This window comes from Centruroides sculpturatus, unplaced genomic scaffold, assembly GCF_000671375.1.
Source record: "Centruroides sculpturatus isolate CEXI.00-Female unplaced genomic scaffold, Cexi_2.0 scaffold1250, whole genome shotgun sequence".
Classification (NCBI taxonomy): Eukaryota; Metazoa; Arthropoda; class Arachnida; order Scorpiones; family Buthidae; genus Centruroides; species Centruroides sculpturatus.
This window is the reverse complement of record NW_019385476.1, coordinates 174,072-191,765: the sequence shown is the minus strand read 5'-3', so window position 1 is coordinate 191,765 and position 17,694 is coordinate 174,072. Positions and strand designations below refer to the sequence as shown.

The 17,694-nt window shown below is 31.7% G+C and overlaps 2 protein-coding genes across 2 annotated transcripts; one reads left to right on the top strand and one right to left on the bottom strand.

Moving 5' to 3' along the window:
• Positions 1-5,993: 5,993 nt before the first annotated feature.
• On the bottom strand, positions 5,994-6,810 carry LOC111639324. The gene has a single exon (XM_023385180.1). It carries the CDS (start codon positions 6,745-6,747, stop codon positions 6,223-6,225), a length of 525 nt encoding a protein of 174 aa, XP_023240948.1. The 5' UTR covers positions 6,748-6,810; the 3' UTR covers positions 5,994-6,222.
• Positions 6,811-7,796: 986 nt separating this feature from the next.
• LOC111639333 (small subunit processome component 20 homolog) lies at positions 7,797-12,098 on the top strand. Its single transcript, XM_023385189.1, has 12 exons — positions 7,797-8,001; positions 8,086-8,256; positions 8,338-8,469; positions 8,534-8,644; positions 9,331-9,483; positions 9,558-9,677; positions 9,769-9,831; positions 10,482-10,613; positions 10,696-10,810; positions 10,894-11,060; positions 11,152-11,223; positions 11,330-12,098. The coding sequence occupies exons 1-12, from the start codon at positions 7,945-7,947 to the stop codon at positions 11,546-11,548; spliced, it is 1,512 nt and encodes a 503-aa protein (XP_023240957.1). The 5' UTR covers positions 7,797-7,944; the 3' UTR covers positions 11,549-12,098.
• Positions 12,099-17,694: the final 5,596 nt, after the last annotated feature.

Here is a 17,694-nt window from a genome sequence, read left to right as displayed (position 1 = left end):
TTTATTGACCATTTTGGTCAAATACCTGTTGTCATCGTTCCTGCTAGTAGCATGATTTCACATTCATAAAAGCTTTGTTTGCTGCTTACAAAAAACTGATCCAAGTGATTTTTGACATTGTCATTTCAAATAAATGTCTTACAGTTAAAAAAAATTTGTATAGACCGGAACAAGTAATAATCCAAGTGTGCTCGATCTGGCGAATATGGTTGGTGTGATAGTATGTGTCCTCTAAGTTATAACAGTTTCTGACGAGTTACCAAACTTGTGTGAAATTTGACATTATCGTGGTAAACACTACACCTGTTTTGTTGATCAATTCTGGCTGCCTTTTCTTTTTGATGATATTACTCAATTTGTTTACTTGATGGCAGTACACTTTCCAATCAATTGTTAAATTGTCTGGTAAAAGCTCCAAAAAAAAATTTCCTTAAAATCCCACCAAAGAGAGCGTCTCTCTTTAAGAACATGTGGAACCCATATATCGAGCTTTGAAACGAAACCAATTTGTTTCAAGTAATCATAAACAGTTTAATTTGACAAATTTAATCTCTTAGTGATTTCATGTGTTGTTATTCGGCAGTTTGCTTCAATCAGTTCCTTTATTTTGTTTTCGTTGGCTTCAACTGGCCATCCAGAACGTGGTGCATCTTCAATATTGAAATTGCCAGAATGAAATTTTGTAAACCAGTTTTGGCACTGTCTTTCTCTCAATACATCATCTCCATACACGTCACACAATTTTTTTTTCACTTGAACAGCATTCTTACCTTTTCGTTACTAAAAGAGCAAAATATGCTGAAAATGCTGCTTTTGATCTTGAATACTTGATGGGACACAAAAAATAAACAATTGCACAAAATCAAACAAAATTTTTTAGAAATAAGGCTTAAAATGCTAGTTGTTAAAATATATAATGATAATACAGTTTAGAATGAAAATGGCAGGGAAAAATACGACTAATCTGTCTAGTGGTAAAAAAAACGAAATTACTTTCTGAACAACCTAATAGTAATAGAAGACAGAAGCCCATATGTATGGGAAAAACAATAACAAAGCAACACATTAAACAACCAGTAAGCACGTATGAAAACTAACACTAATAACAATAGAGTGGCAGATACTGAAATAGGATAATGATATACAAAATAATTAACTTAAATAGTATCAAATAACATTAAACATACTTGAAAAAAATTCTGGTTATAGCCAAAAAAAAGGAAAAAAGCACTATCATCAAAGCTCATTGTCAGCCATTTCAACCTCAGACAAAACTTTTAAAGAACTTTTAAGGGAGAGAGTGTCATCCACCAGCTGTAAAAGAAGTACAGTAATTCAATTTAACAAATTTAGTACATAATAAACTATAAGATTATGCATAGAAGAGTCATTATTTATTTTGACAAAATTTTTAAAGAGATTACTATGCTTACCAAAATAAAAATATCTATCTAAAGTAACTACATTCCTCCATTAAATGATATGAATTCATTAATACCAGTTACAAGCTCTTGAATAGGAGAAGAAAACACACCAAAGAATTAAAACAAACTTGTCATTTTAATCAAATGACCAATTGCCATCATTATTTTAAAAAGTTTCCAATCCAAAACCAAATGAGGATTTTTCCAATTTGATGAATATATTAATAAACCAACATGAGGAGCAAAAGAAAAATTAAATTATATTTTTGGAAAAAGTACAGTGAAGTTTTCATTTTGAAATGTTTGTTTTTTTTCCTATTTGTGATTGATTAGAAGGATATTTCTGTATTAAATTATGCTGTCAAAGCAGAATTCTTAAAATTTATATCTTTTGCTGAATTTAATAATAACAGAAATGAAATCTTTAAAAAAAACCATTAAAAAATTTCTTTTGCATAACAAAAATATGAAGCTTAATATGAAAATCTGTGTTGTGAAAATGAAAGTGAAACTTAATACATTTACATCAATATTTATCATAATTTCTACATTACTATGAGTTACTTTTATGTTCCAAAATAGGGCAAATGTCCATTTTATTAATGTACTACATTACAATTATCTTCATTGGTTGTAAGCATTCCTGAAACATAACTAATGACTATAGTATTCTCAGTTCTATTAAATTGATTTAAAAATTGGAAGAAAATTTAATTATCCTTATCCAGAACACAATTTTAGAGAGAAGTACTATGCCAATGGAGATAAAATTTTATGAACCTAAAACAAATTGTTATATAGTTATAAGGGTTTAAAGATTATGATTATAAAAATCTGTTTAACTGTAGAATTTATAAATAAATAAATATATTCAATTTCTTTAAACATCTCAAAAAATAAAAGTTATAACAATTTTATCTAATTTAATTCTAGCAATACTAAAAAACAATGATGATGATGATGATGAAAATGTTGAAAATGATGCAATTAATTCTGAAGATACAAATGAGAGAATTATAGAAGTTTTAGATGAAGAATTTGCAACTAAAGTTCATTTCATTTTGGCCAAGTCTCTTCTTCCTAAATTGCATTCTTGTTTGTCAGAAAATGTGAGTAAATAACTTCAAATTTATTTATATGTAAATAATTTATTTTCAACATTAATGTAGAAAGAGTTATTGGTTGGATAAGTACTGTATATCTTGATAAGACAATAGTTGAATCATAAAAAAAGGACCCAAAATCTGGGGTCATCTTGTAGGACAGATACAAAAAAAATTAGATTGAAATTTATATAAATTAAAACCATTATAAAAAACGGACAAACCATAATTATTTACTAGTAGAGAGAGTAGGGTATGTGCACAAAATGGAATAGCCCTTGCGTTTGTTTATATATTTTCCCATTAAATTGGAAATAATTATTATGAGTGACAAGAAAAAGAGCTTCTTGCAAGTGTAGAACATGTGATATTGGGTGACTAGAATTGAGGAATAGAGTATTTGCCAGCATGACAGCCTCAAAATGTGGTGCCTGATGTCGGTGGGCAGTATCAGTGGCTTGAACAGGTCTACAGTAGCCACAGTTCAATCTTATCTAAGAAAGATACAGTATAATCGAGAAGATTCAAGCAGCTAAAGAAGTGACAAAAATCACATCTGAGGCTACGGTTACTATGGATGCGAATTCTGACGAAATTTTGTTCTGACGAGTACGTCCGAAATCCTTGTCAGAACAAGGTGGTTACACTGTGCACGTTTTCTGATAGTACATTTCTGCCTCCCAGCAAAATGGACGAACTTGATGAGTTTTATTTTCTTGAAAGTCTGTTGATTAAGTTATTGTTGATAGGTGGTGGGAAAACAGAGCATGTTAACCACTTATTTTCCATAAGAGATGATAATGGAGAGTTCCAAATGTTATATCAAGATTTGTGGAACAACCCGCAAAAGTTTTTCGAGTATTTCAGAATGAGACCAAAATGAGAAACATCTCTGTTGTGATAGTTTTGTCTTTCGTGTTCCACAAACACCTATTCTCGAACACAAGACTAATCAATTTATCAATATCCATGTTGAAAAAACCAAAACACTCCAAATTCAACGTCAGAATGCACGAAAAAATCAAATTCGTTTGAACACTCGAATGGTTCTGACTACATCGTGCATGTTCTGACATGCCCTTTGCTGCCAAAGTAAACACTCTCATTGGAAAACAGGTATTTGTTTGTTCGGACGAATTCATCAGAATTCGCATCCATAGAAACTGTAGCCTGAGAAGTAAAGAACATTGAAGAGCTCATAATGGAACCTAAAACAGATCTGATGACAGGAAAACTCCAAGAACTCTTGAATGAATAACACCAAGAAACTCGGTGAGATATGTTTTCTTAGGAAAGAGAGGATTAATGCTGATATCTGCTATTAAACATTTTTTTGAAGTGGGATGATGATCTTAGAATGGCATCCAAACCAGGTTGAGGTTAATAGGCTTAGGGATCTCTACAATTACAATGCTATTAATTACTTCTGAAAAATCCTAAAGAAGAGAGAAAAGCAATCAACATTAAACAGATTCTTTAACCCCCACAAACAGAAAAAAACTAAAAAATGCAAGACTGTGTATTATATGTATTTTTATTATTACATATAAATAAACATAGTAAGAAAGTATATATTTTTTATTTTTGGGGGTCNAAAAAATAAATATATATATATAAAACAGAAAAGTTAAAAAATTAGTGTTAAGTTATTGTTACATTATGTTATGTAAGTTAAGTTTTAGTATCATTTCCCTTTTCCCTATCTTCTGTCACCAGTTTACACCTCCACCGTCGTCTATCCTCAAAGGTAAAGTTCAAATAAAACTACATTTTTTTATCAATTATTATTCTATTATGGTTATTTATGCATTTACAACTACAAAATGTATTTTTCAGTGTTTTCCTTACTATAGTTTTTTTTTTTTTTAATGTACTACTTTGCTTTAATTTGAGTGTGTTTTTCATGTTGGAATGAATTATTTGGTTTTACATGTGATCATATGGGGAAAAATGATTCACCTTATGACATTTTCATGATACGATCTCAGTTTCGGAATGGATTAATTTCGTATCCTGAGGTACCACTGTATATGGCAAGACACTCAGTAGCAAGGACTAGTAACCATTGGCTGCTTGCCTTGTTTTTTTTACCCTTTTAAACATTACTGGGTTAAACAGCTTTATTGTTTACAAATATCAAAAAGAAGAGTTCAACTTACTTAGGAGGAACTATCTCAAAAGAACTCACAAAGGAACTATGCCATAATTATTTGATAGAATGCAATCATCAGCTAGGTCTTCCTTGACAACTAAAAGGGAACATCTGTTGGGACTGGAAGAGGTAAGATGGCCACAAGAGGATGATGAAGGACCAGGACAATGTAGCTATTGTACTTGGAAACAAAATCAAAAAGTGAAGCCAAAATGTCATATTTGTCACTACTTAATTTGCAAAGAACTTTCGCACTGTGACTTGCATCCAGTGTGCAACTGAAAGTGTTTGAGTCAGATGATGACTAAGTTAATATATTATATAAGCTTACTTTCACCCAAATTAATAAGAAAACTATTTCATAACATGTTTCATACAAATTTTTAATTTATTAGAGTTTTTTCTGTGATATTTTCATAATATATTTTCTATCAACTGGATAATTAGACAACAAGAAAAACACACCTTTAAAAATTTGGCAAAGAAATTTACTAATAAAAATGTTTTCGATCAGCTTAACCAAACTTCCTCAGTTACGATGAAATAGAATGAGAAAATAGAACGTAAATTAAAAAATAAACGATAACCAGAATTTTAAAATAAATACATAAATAAATAACCATTAAATAAATAATTACAGAAATAAAATAAACAATAAAAAGTAAAAATAGATGAATAAACATCCCTTAATAAAATTAGCTTTCATAAAAAGACNGTCTGTCATGCAATAGCAAGCAAGCTATAACACCTTTGTGGTAGCAAACTGGAAAAAAGATGATTGTGTCCAGAACAAGCCATAATTAGGAAGACCAATGCCAATAATGGACAGAGACTATAGGGTTCTCTGAAGATAAATTATGAAAAACATGAATGGTTACAAAGGTTTTCATCCTAAGTTTCAGTACCTTTGCAATATCCTGCAGTGTTGCATCAGGGACTGGTTGGACCAACCAAACTCCATCCAAACATGAAGGAGGAATGGCAGAATATGCCAGTGATAGTACTATACGATCTTATGGAAAGTATGTTCCATCATGTTTCTGCTATGATAGCAGCAAAGAGTAAACATTGAAGATGGAACATTGATATGTGAATGGCCATGTGTCCAATTTTTCTTTAATTTGTGGGTTTCTATAACAATTATTATACGTAGTACGATCCAAAAGTTCAGGGACTTGGCATAAAATTCCTTACCTTAAAAAGTTTATATTGACGATGCACAATCACCTTCAAAGTAATCACCTTGGGCAACGTTACACTTTTGCCAGCACTCGTATAACTTCTGGAAGCACTGCTGGAAGCCATTTTTTGAAACCTCCTGTAAGGACTCCTGCAATGTTGCTCTCACCTCATCTGATGACACAAAACAGCATACCTGCAAATGCTTTTTCATTGATGGAAACAAATAAAAATATCACGGGGCTAAGTCTGGTGAATAGGTGGGGTGTGGAAGCACATTAATTTGAGTTTTGGCAAGAAACTGTGTGACCATTTGGCACCGATGTGCAGGTACATTGTCATGCAGAAGGTACCAGTCTCCTCTTCACCAGATCTGCAGCCATTTACAACGAATGGATTCCCTCAAATGACGTAAAATGTCTAGATAATACTCCTTGTTTACTGCTCTGCCTTCAGGAATAAATTCAGAATGAACATTTCCTTGAGAATCAAAAAATACCTCCATCATGACTTTCCCTTTGCTCCAATCCTGCCGGAATTTATTCAATTGTGGTGAGGAGGGTGATTTCCATGTTGAAGAAGCACGTTTTGATTGGATATCAAATAAATAACACCACGTTTCATCACCTGTTATGATGTGGTTCAAAAAAGCTGGATCCTTATTGGCTTTATTGATTAAATCACCTGATATTCTCATTCGTTCTTCCTTTTGTTCAGAAGTCAAAAGCTGAGGGACAATGTGCTGAGACACTCTATGCATCTTAAGATCTTCCGTTAAAATACACTGGCAACTAATCTTTGATAAGTGAGTAGCTGCAGTGATTTTTTTCAAGGGTTTGATGATGATCTTTGCGAACACATTAAGAGACCAACTCAACATTTTCCTCATTTTGTGAAGTCAAAGGTCGGCCAGAACATTCATCATCTGCAATGGGTTCTCAGCCCTGTTTAAAACACCAATGCCATTCATACACCTTTGATTTCACCATTGTAGAATAACTGTAACGTTTCTTAGCAATTTTAAAGTCTCTGTAGGTGTTTTACCTAAACACTGACAAAATTTAATGTTGCAGCACTGTTCTTGAAACTTCATTTTTATTACGTTGCAGAACAAAGGTAACTATCTCTGGAAGAAAACAGCAGCACTTGCAGTTTAATCATGTGACCTGGGTGAAACCAACCTGAACACGGGTGGTTTGGTAGAATCCATTTCATATGCTGTAACTTCAAATACATGCTTTTGTTGTCATAGATTACTGCAGTCCCCAAACTTTTGGATCAGTATGATAGAATAGAAATGTTTTTAAGTATACATCTTCATTTGTTGGTGCCCTAAATTATTTTTAGCTCTCAAAATGCACAATCTGCTGCTCTGTCCTCTATTAAATGTGGGTCATACATGTCAGTTTCGATTTCAATATCTGATAATAATGTAATGACATGTCTTGTGCATAAATTTAAGAATGATTTAGAATAACTTGAGTGGATTCTACCTGAAAAAAAATCTGTTATGTAGAATTCTGTATAGATTCAAGTTCAAGTAACACTTTTAATGGGTTTACATAAATTTTCTCTTCTTTCATTTTTAAAAATGAGAACTACTTAAGTTTTGATATTTCCATTACAGAAATTGTCGTATACATTGTAATGTTTTTTAAATTATAAGATTCCAAATAGAAAATTTGAAAGTCCAAAAATATTTAATCAAATATGAATGACTTTTAGATAAAAATGTACTCCAGTTTGTAATTTTTAACAAAATTAGTTTATGAAGTTTTAATGTCAACATTCAAAAGTTAATGACATTATGGCTAAAGCTTGTAAATAGGATAAAGCTAGGATTAACTTACTAATGCTAACTTTATTCAAGTCACGTGATTTGGATAAAGCATGCTTTATATGGATAAAGTTCAAAATTAATAGTGTGTTACTAGCTTTATACAATTTGTGGGCTTTAGCAATAGCATATATAAATTTTAAATATAATATATAATTTAAATATATTCATTTTAAATGTGTTTTATAGTTATTAAATTCATGTTTGAAAAAAGAAAAGTTGCCTGCTGATGGTCAAGACAGCTTGCAAATGTTGGATCCATTTATACATTTATTGCTCAATTGTCTTCAATCTTCATATGCAAAGGTTTACTTTTTAAAGAAATATGATGTATTAACTTTATTATAAAGTTTTAACAGCAAATAAAAATAACGATGTGTTTTTTTTCAGGTGATATCTTTAGCTCTTCGTTGTTTTATTTCAATTTTAGCTTTTCCTCTTCCTTCTTTACAATCAAACATTACAAGCATTGTGGTTCGTCTCTTTGTTTTACTTAAAACATATGCAGGATTGGGAATGGCACAAGGAGAAAACTTGGAAATAGTTGTCACCTGCTTTAAAGTAATATAAAATTATTATAATTAAAGCATTTAATCTGCAATACTTATTTCACTACAAATATTTTTGTTTATTTTTGCACAGGCTTTAACATTAGTTTTGTTAAATGTTGAGTATTATTCATTTACCTCAGAACAATTGGTTATTCTTTTGAGTCACATCGAGCAAGACATTAATGATCACACAAGACAAGCATCAGCTTTTAATTTGCTAAAGGTACTTTGAAAATAAATATTTTTTTGATAACTTCTTTCATAATCACAGATAAACTAATTTTTAGGCCATAATATCTCGTAAATTGGCATCTTCTGACATTTCAAGAGTGGCAGAAAAAGTAGCAGAATTATCAATAACTTCTAAGCAAGAACATGTTCGCTCTCAATGTCGACAGGTAATTTTACATACTACTTTAAAAAAAAATCATTGGACACCTCTGCCACTAATGATATGTAACATTTATGCAAATTATTTGTTCTTACTGCCTAATATATACCATGCCTGCAATGGTAGATGGGAAAATCTGTATTCTCTAACATGATTATGGTCCATCAAGAGTTGTCAGTGTTTCAGAAGAGCTTGATTGTGGGGTGTCACATTGCCAGGATGTCTGTCATGCAATAGCAAGCAAGCTATAACACCTTTGTGGTAGCAAACTGGAAAAAAGATGATTGTGTCCAGAACAAGCCATAATTAGGAAGACCAATGCCAATAATGGACAGAGACTATAGGGTTCTCTGAAGATAAATTATGAAAAACATGAATGGTTACAAAGGTTTTCATCCTAAGTTTCAGTACCTTTGCAATATCCTGCAGTGTTGCATCAGGGACTGGCTGGACCAACCAAACTCCATCCAAACATGAAGGAGGAATGGCAGAATATGCCAGTGATAGTACTATACGATCTTATGGAAAGTATGTTCCATCATGTTTCTGCTATGATAGCAGCAAAGAGTAAACATTGAAGATGGAACATTGATATGTGAATGGCCATGTGTCCAATGACTTTTTCCAAGTAATATATGTTCAAACAAATGGCATACTTCTTGAAGCCGTTTTAATATTTTCTTTTATTTATAGATTTATCTGCAGTATTTACAAAATTATATTTCCAAAAGAAAAGAAATGTCAAAATTATTATCAACATACATGGCACAATTAGAATACCAACATGAATATGGCAGAATATCTTGTTTGGAATTGTTAAATTCCATTTTTAATACTTTCAGTCAGGTAAGGAAAGGTTTAAATCTTTCTTTTATGGAATATTTTGTGTATTTTTTTGATACATATTAACTTTTTTACAGAAATCTTTGAAAAAATTTTCTGGTTTATTTTTTATTCCCATGTCTGCAAGATTAATTAATGATGATTCTCCTCAATGTCGTAATTTAGTTGCCCTGGCTTTAAAGAATTTCCTTGCTAAGGTAACATTTTAAAGTAAAGCAGCATTATCAACACTGATGTATAAAAATAATTTTGTTGCTGTCATAATAATCCTTATTAAAAATATTTCAGATTGACAAAGAAGAAAGAAGTAAATTATTTAGTATTGTTGTTACCTGGCTCAAGAATGATAAGGTATTCAATAGCTTCTTTTGGAGCATATCACTTTGAAATAGACTTCATCTTTGTAATTGAAATAGAAAATTACAAAATGAGTTAATAGTTGGAACCATAATAGAAATATTTTACATATAAATTATTTATAATTAGCCAAATTACTTTTTTACTTAGTTGAATTTTGCCAGGTAAATCTACATATTCTTCAAAATTTAAATACATAAATTTATCATCAATATTAAGCAGTTTATCTTCAATCAAAGATTTTATTTGTTTATATCCATTAATGCTTGTGTGCATTTACAAACTTCATTACATTAATTAAACCTTTAATATTAAAGTTATGGATAAGAAATATGTCATGTTAATTAATTAATTAATTAATTAAAAGATATGATACATTTTGTTTGAGCAAACAAATTGTATTCATAAAAATAGTGATAAAAGCAGTCACTATTTTTTGCCAACACTCAAATATTTACACTCACACAACCATTAAATGAAAGACATTACCTAAAAAGACTTGATTTTTTTTGTCAAAAGTTGTTTTAGGTAATGCCTTTCATTTAATTCGATACCATAGATATTGCACTTAATGAGTTAAGTCTTAATTATACAAATTAGTATCATTTCTGATTTGATTATTCATTTTATTTTATTTATTTTAGCTTTCTCATCGACGTCTGGGTGTTCAACTGTGTGGTTTGTTTGCTGAAGTAGAACAACAACATTTTGAACATCGACTTTCACAGGTTTCTGACATTTTTCAACAACAATTAAATCCTGCATCATATGATAAGGTTCATATATTAATATTTATAAAATGCAGTTTTTGTCTCATAATTCAAATTTATATATCAAAGTTTTTAATTATGATTTCAGATTGAACATTCTTTTGCTGAAAAAAATGCTGATCACATTTTATATCATTTACTAAATTGTCTGATGAAAATAGTTTCCATTTGTCCATCTTCACACAAGTTAAGCACAATTTGGGGTAATTTTCTTACAATAAAAATATTATTTTAATTTAATTATATAGTAGTAACTCTGATTTTATTTATTTACATAAATATCAAGATGAGATAAGGGCACATTTGCTTCATCCTCATCTTTGGGTTCAGTTAGCAGCTGCACAACTGTTTGGTTTACTTTTCTCTCAGTATTCTGTAGATGATGTCATGCAATATGTTTACAATGAGTTTCCAAATTCTGATGTCTATTTATTATTTGATACAGAACAAAAGGTGAGTATGGTAATCTTACTTACCAATTCTTAATAGAAGTTTCTTATAATTCATTATTATTAACATTAATGATATAATTTTATTATTTCAGTTGAAACTGCTATGTAAGGATTTTCTTATTCAGTTAAGTAATCCAGAATTGGATAAATCATTGTCTGAACAAGTAGGTTTTTTTTTTTATTAAGTATATGTTAAAGTATTATTTTTGAAAAACATGAGATTATGTAAATTATCCTCATTTACTAACAAATTTTATTCTTTATTTTCAGTTATTAAAAAATCTTATATATTTAGCTAAAATCTTTGCTAAGTTGTATTCAGAAGAGAAAGAATGTGATGATTTTGGGCATTTAATTGGACGTGTCTGTCGTGAAGCTAATATAGAAGTTGTCAAATATCCAAAATCTACTATTAAAGTAAGTTATTTCCAATTTTTATTTAAAACTGTATATAAAGAACACTATATTTCGGAGACAGTTGATCATTAGCAGCCAGAGGAACTCAATCAATAATTTCATCAAACAAACAAAATTACTCACTGTCAAAAACATCTCAACAGTTTATTATTTTTACAGTAATTTAGATTATAAAAATTTTCTATAGGAAAAATATATTTATCATCACATTCCACTATGCTTGGCCCAGATAAACAGCACAAGGAAATATTGTACAGAAATGTACATTGTTGCTGCTAGTTGCCATTAATTAGTGCACTAGTGAAATATGCATGATTTCATAAAGCATTAGGGCCAACTCCAGTTTTTAGTATACAACTGTATATAGGAGTGTGCACATCACTATACATTTTGAGACACACGTCTTGACTCTCATTGACTCACAACTGACTCACATAGCTGTGCTGGGTGTGATGTGAATGATATTACAATTGTTTATAGTTTATAATTTTTACTAATTTAGTTGATTTGTTTTTATTTTACTTAATCATCTACCACTTACTATAGCTGCATATTTTGAATCTGTTATCATAGTATTCTTCTTAACTTTGCTGAATAATACCCCATAAATCATGCAGAAATAAGCATGTTTTATGATTTATGTTAAAATTCTGTAACCTAAATGACTTTTTTTTTTTAACCTGATATTGCCCCTTTTTGGGATCTTGTTATACTGGAAAAAGGAAGGAATGTTGCTCATTTCATGAAATAGACAAAAATTTGTGTTGATTTACCATTGGACATTATTCTTGTAGTGATATTAGTAGTAGCATTGTGGTAAATTTAGGAACTTATATACAAAGCATGTTCAATAGAAAACTGGAAAAGTGCCATTAAAGGTTGGGAGGATGAGCAATAGCATAGTAATTTTGACAAGTCAGAGGCAACATTAAATGTGACTGGCAGCACTGTTGATGTGCAAGAACATAAGACAGTGAATCAATAAAATAGTGGCACCTCTCCAGCACTGCATGAAGTAAGAACAGTACATTGGTTTTTGTCAAAAATTGGAAACAATCAACATACATTGGCAAGTGCAGATACTGTAAGATTACTATATGAGTTGCATACAGGCATATGAGTAGAGTTCTAAGATTCCAAAAACAGCCACATTTCTGTGGAAGATTTTCTACTGCTGGGCCATAGTGAATGCCATGGAGAATCTTCCACAGAACTACTAATACATTCTTCATTCTGTACTTTGACAAATACAGCTTTTCCTGGAACATTGAACATTTATCTGGATCTAAACTTGAACTAAATGAAAATGTTCCATGAGTTTTTAGGAATAATGAAATTTGTTTTGAGTATTTTAAATTTAACAAGAAATTATACTTGGGATTCATTGACCAAAAGGAGTAATTTGATAGTGTGCCTAGGGGAATACTTTTTGAAGTTCTAGAGAAATATGGCATAAAGGATACTCTACTAAGGGGAATCCAAAATGGGAAATATAAAAGTTGGTTCTTTGCTCTATGCAGATGACATTGTCCTGTTAAACAATGAACCTGAGGACTTCCAGCAATATCTAAATAAATTAGAGGAAAGTTGCAGGAATTTTGGTATGTCAATCAGCTACAAGAAAGCAAAGGTTATGGCTATTGGTAGAGTGAAAGAGACGATAAGTTCTCATAGTTAGGAACAATTTTTAGTGAAGATGGAAAGTTAGATTTGGAAATCAGCAATGCAGGTCAGGCAGGAAGCCAATTGAGCAAATATATCTGGAACAAGAAAGAAATAAGTCATAAGACAAAACTAACTGTGTACAATACAATTTTTAAACCTATATTGAGATTTGGTTCTGAGAGATGGGTGAAAAATAAGGGAATTAACCAAAAATGGGAGTATTCAGATAAATTAGTGGTGTTAATAGATGGATACTGTGGCAAAATCATTTTAAAAATGAAGACATAAGGAAAACCTCAAGATAACTAATATTCAATTGAGAGTAAGGGAGGCTAATCTGAGATGTTTTGGCCATTTAGAAAAATTGGAAGAAGAACAAGCAGCCAAACAGGTATTTGAAGCTAAAATCAGAGGGATGTCCCTAGACAAAGGTAGATTGATACTGTTAAACAGGCTTTAGAAGAAAGGAATTAAGTTTTTAGCCTGGAATAAAGTTAGTCTGTCAATTGAAGAAAAGTAGCAGATGGTAGTATAAAAGTTTTGATTTTTTACTATGTTGACCTGTGCACCTTCTGGATATCAGCAGGAATAGATGATGATGAGATATTTGAAAAATCCGAGTTCATTATTATTTGTTTTTATTAGTAATTAGCACACATGTTCAGCATTGTCTGCACAAATGTTAAAATGAAAACATTTTAAAAGTTTGGCTATTTTAGTTGATCATTGTTATTTTTATCATGCAGTGTTGAGGTTTTATGGAAGCTTACATTTTCTTTGGAGTCCTAGAAAATAAGTATGAAAATTTAGTATAGAGTGCTCATAAAGTTTAAAAGTGTATAGAGAACAGACAGATATAAAGCATTCCATTTTATATTATTGTTACAGTCAAAACCCGTTTTTAGTTAGAACGCGTTTTAACTAGTTGAAACTAGTTTTTACTGAATGTCTTTGTTAAAACCTGTTTTGTCTAGTTGAAACTAGTTTATACTGAATGTCTTTGTTAAAACCCGTTTTGTCTAGTTGAAACTAGTTTTAACTCAAATTCATTTTTGACTAGCAGTAAATTCTAGTTTTAAGTAGACAGAATGGGTTTTTACAAAGACATCCAGTATAAACTAGTTTTAACTAGTTAAAACGCATCCTAACTAAAAACTGGTTTGACTGCAACGCATAGAGTGATTCGGGGTAAGATGGTAAGCGGGGGAAGATGACTAATTTTTGATATTTTCAAACGGTGACATCACATATTGTCATGTATTTGTATGATGAATCGTTGGGCCAATATTGAGTGCGGAAAGCTGTAGTTGACTACCGTTACTTCATTTTCTACATCCGAGAAGAATAAAAGCTAGATAAGAACGAAGTGTTTGTTGTGAAATATTTCTAGAATAATTTTAAACTAAAAGTTAAAATGGAATTTATTAAAAAATGCTAAAAACAATTAATGTGTGATGTAGTTAAGGTTCTAAAGTTTCCATTGTCAGTTACCGCCGATCCCGATCAGACATGCTGGAGCACGTGACTCTACTAGGCATCTTACCCCAACAAATGGAAAATATGCCACATTTTTCTTGGGGTAACGTGCCTATTTTTTGTTAATTGATTTCCAATATGCCTATTTTTAATAAACTTTTGTTTTCTCGTTTTATTGCAGGATATGCATAGAAATTATATAAGGACTTCTCAAAAAAGTTTTTGGACTGAAAAAAGCTTTCAGTTAGCTATAGAACACGTTAGAACGGGCGGAAACTTAACAATACTTATACTGTGCTGTTATACTTACTATGAAGTACTTTGTACTACATATGCAATAAACTAAATTTGGTTAAGAAATTCAAAAATGAATTTTAAGCAGTTATATTTGTTATCTTACCCTAATGGCATTTGGCATCTCACCCAGATACTTGGGGTGAGATGCTTAAAATGCCAAACAGTGAAAAAGTCGTCATTGCAAACACAGTATAGAATTTTTTAAAATAAACTCCAAACTTTTATTTGAAAGACATACTCCAGAATATGATATTTTCATTAGAGGGCTCCTAAACTCAAATTAGCGCTGTAATTTTCCTCATAAGCAAAATGTTAGGCATCTTCCGCCGAATCACTACACACAACTTTATTTCCCCCAAACATATTTATGTAGCTAAAATTAGTTTTAACTAATGTTAAAAGTTAAAACTAGTTTTGTCTAAAGTCAAAACATGTACAGCAGTAAATTAACTAGACAAAACCGATTTTGTCTAGTTAAAACTAGAATTTACTGCTAGTCAAAAATGAATTTGAGTTAAAGCTAGTTTTAACTAGACAAAACGGGTTTTAACAAAGACATTCAGTATAAACTAGTTTCAACTAGTTAAAACGCGTTCTAACTAAAAACGGGTTTTGACTGTAACATTATCATCAACAACCCATCTCGATTATAAGATATAAGTGCAGAGCCCAAACGGTTAGGAGTTGAAAGTGGGTACGTCATGAGAACATACACTAAGAAGGGATTTTTGAAATTCCCTGTGGGGGAGAGGGACAGGATTAAGGCTTACCATGAAAAACTTGGCCTTTGCTGTACTATTTTAGATGCCTTTTTTTGCATTTATGCAGGAAATAGAAGGATCTAAAAATATGTTCAAAAAATTCTCAACAATATTTAGTGTTCCATCATATGTAAAGTTGACATGGACGCACATGCACATAAGTTTGCTTTATTTGAACTCTTAATCTTAATGTTTGAATTTCTATTTATGAATGATTCTGGAAGATCCAGCTTATTTTTTGAATTTAGTAAACCTGAAGAAGAACCCAGAAAGAGTTATGAAAACGATTATTATTCATCACTTAGTGGTTGCAGTGAGTCTTAATTATCGTTATCCCAGTGTGGTAAGCAGATATCTAAAAATTTTCTAATTAGTCTCAGAAGAGGGGGGCCTAATTCTCTTGCACTTGGTGAAAACAGGTAAGATCAGCTATAATCTAATAATCTTAATCTTTGCTATTGTTACTTTTTTTCTGAGCAACACTGGGCTCATCTGTTAGTATATATATATATACATANCTTAAAATTCAGTTGAACATCAAAGAATTCTTAAGATTCGCTTTCATAATGTTTTATTAATCTAAACAAAAATATTAAATTAGTTCCTGTACAAACTTAAATTAAAAGTTGAAAAATTTTAAGGTTTAATAGTAAAATTTATCAGAACGTTTACAATAACTAAATGCAATATTCGTTCAAAAAAAGTAACAAGGTTGTTTGGTGTATTAATCAATGTAGGAATTTACAGAATTTTATTCGTAAATTTAGGAAATAAGCATACAGATTTGACAGAATATATGTCGTGGATCGTGATATAAAATAAATACATATTGTGACAAAAATATTAACGATGAATACAGTTGATATTGTTATAGGAAAAGTCACCCAATTACGAGCCTGCCATTACTTTGCGACTGCTGCATCGCAGTTCTAGGTGAGTATGGCGACATGTGTGTCTGTTGCTGACCAGTTCATCTTTTTCACCATCGTATTTTCCAGCAAACATGACTTTGAAAGCGCTCCTTGTCAGGCGCCATTTTCAGTCCGATAAATTTCATTTTGTTATACAAGTATAACAAAACGAAATTTGATAGCTTTCCGCTTTTTTTGGTCTTCTCATCTGAGTCGACTACACAATATCCCGTGTACTGAACGTTATATTCAGTAATGGACCAAAATAGGCACCGGCGCATTTTCTTGTCAGGCTATCTGTCACTGTTTTCTGCTTTTACCACGAAACAAGAACTGGGCACTAAGAGGATCCCTTTTAGCAAGCCCATTATGGGTTCGGCCAGGCCCACAATGGGGCAGCCGGTTGGTAAGGGATGGGAGCCGACAAATCCAGTCAGACCACCCCGAAAAATTCCCGGGGATTTTTCGACCCGTCCGAATTCGATCCCAGAATCCTCAGAGCGGTTATATAGAGCGGCATAATTTAGAACTAATGCTCGCTCAGGGGCTAGACACTTGTGACCGAATCGTTTTGTTCCAAGAAGAAACGATTTCATCAGTTAGAATTAAACTGCATTGACAATATCTGTACGACTTTAATTGCTAGAACATTATTTTTGATATGAATAGCCGACACTGGATAGAATCGCCCTGATGGATCCTCATAAGACCTTTTCAGGACAGCCGGATGGCCGAGCGGTTAAATGTGGTAGCCTACCGCTCTGGAAGACCCACTGGTCGAAAAACTCTAGGAATTTTCGTAGGTGCATATGTCCTGCCTCGTCCCTTTCCACCCGGTCACCTCACTGTAGGCCTGGCTAAACCTATAATGCACAGCCAAGGCCACTTGATCGCTTCGCTAGTAAGGCCGTCCGATAAACTATCTCTCTCTATGGGACCGAGCGTATAGACGCTAGTTAATATTTTCTCCGCTTGTGGCGCTGACGATCGGTGACATCCATCGTCAGCGATTCAGGTGGAGAGTATAGAGGAGTTTGGAGACGTCGCTGCATTTAAATATTTTTCTCATTAAAGCAGGTTGAAAACTTTTGACAATCAAGAAATGAGC

What these genes read in the sequence shown, in the direction of transcription:
- LOC111639324 (XM_023385180.1), bottom strand. Translation starts at nt 6,747, where the DNA reads ATGAGGAAAATGTTGAGTTGGTCTCTTAATGTGTTCGCAAAGATCATC.
- LOC111639333 (XM_023385189.1), top strand. Translation starts at nt 7,945, where the DNA reads ATGTTGGATCCATTTATACATTTATTGCTCAATTGTCTTCAATCTTCA. An exon ending in TTTTTAATACTTTCAGTCAG is followed by an intron (nt 9,484 to 9,557) that starts GTAAGGAAAGGT and finishes ACTTTTTTACAG; the next exon opens with AAATCTTTGAAAAAATTTTC. An exon ending in TATTTGATACAGAACAAAAG is followed by an intron (nt 11,061 to 11,151) that starts GTGAGTATGGTA and finishes TTATTATTTCAG; the next exon opens with TTGAAACTGCTATGTAAGGA.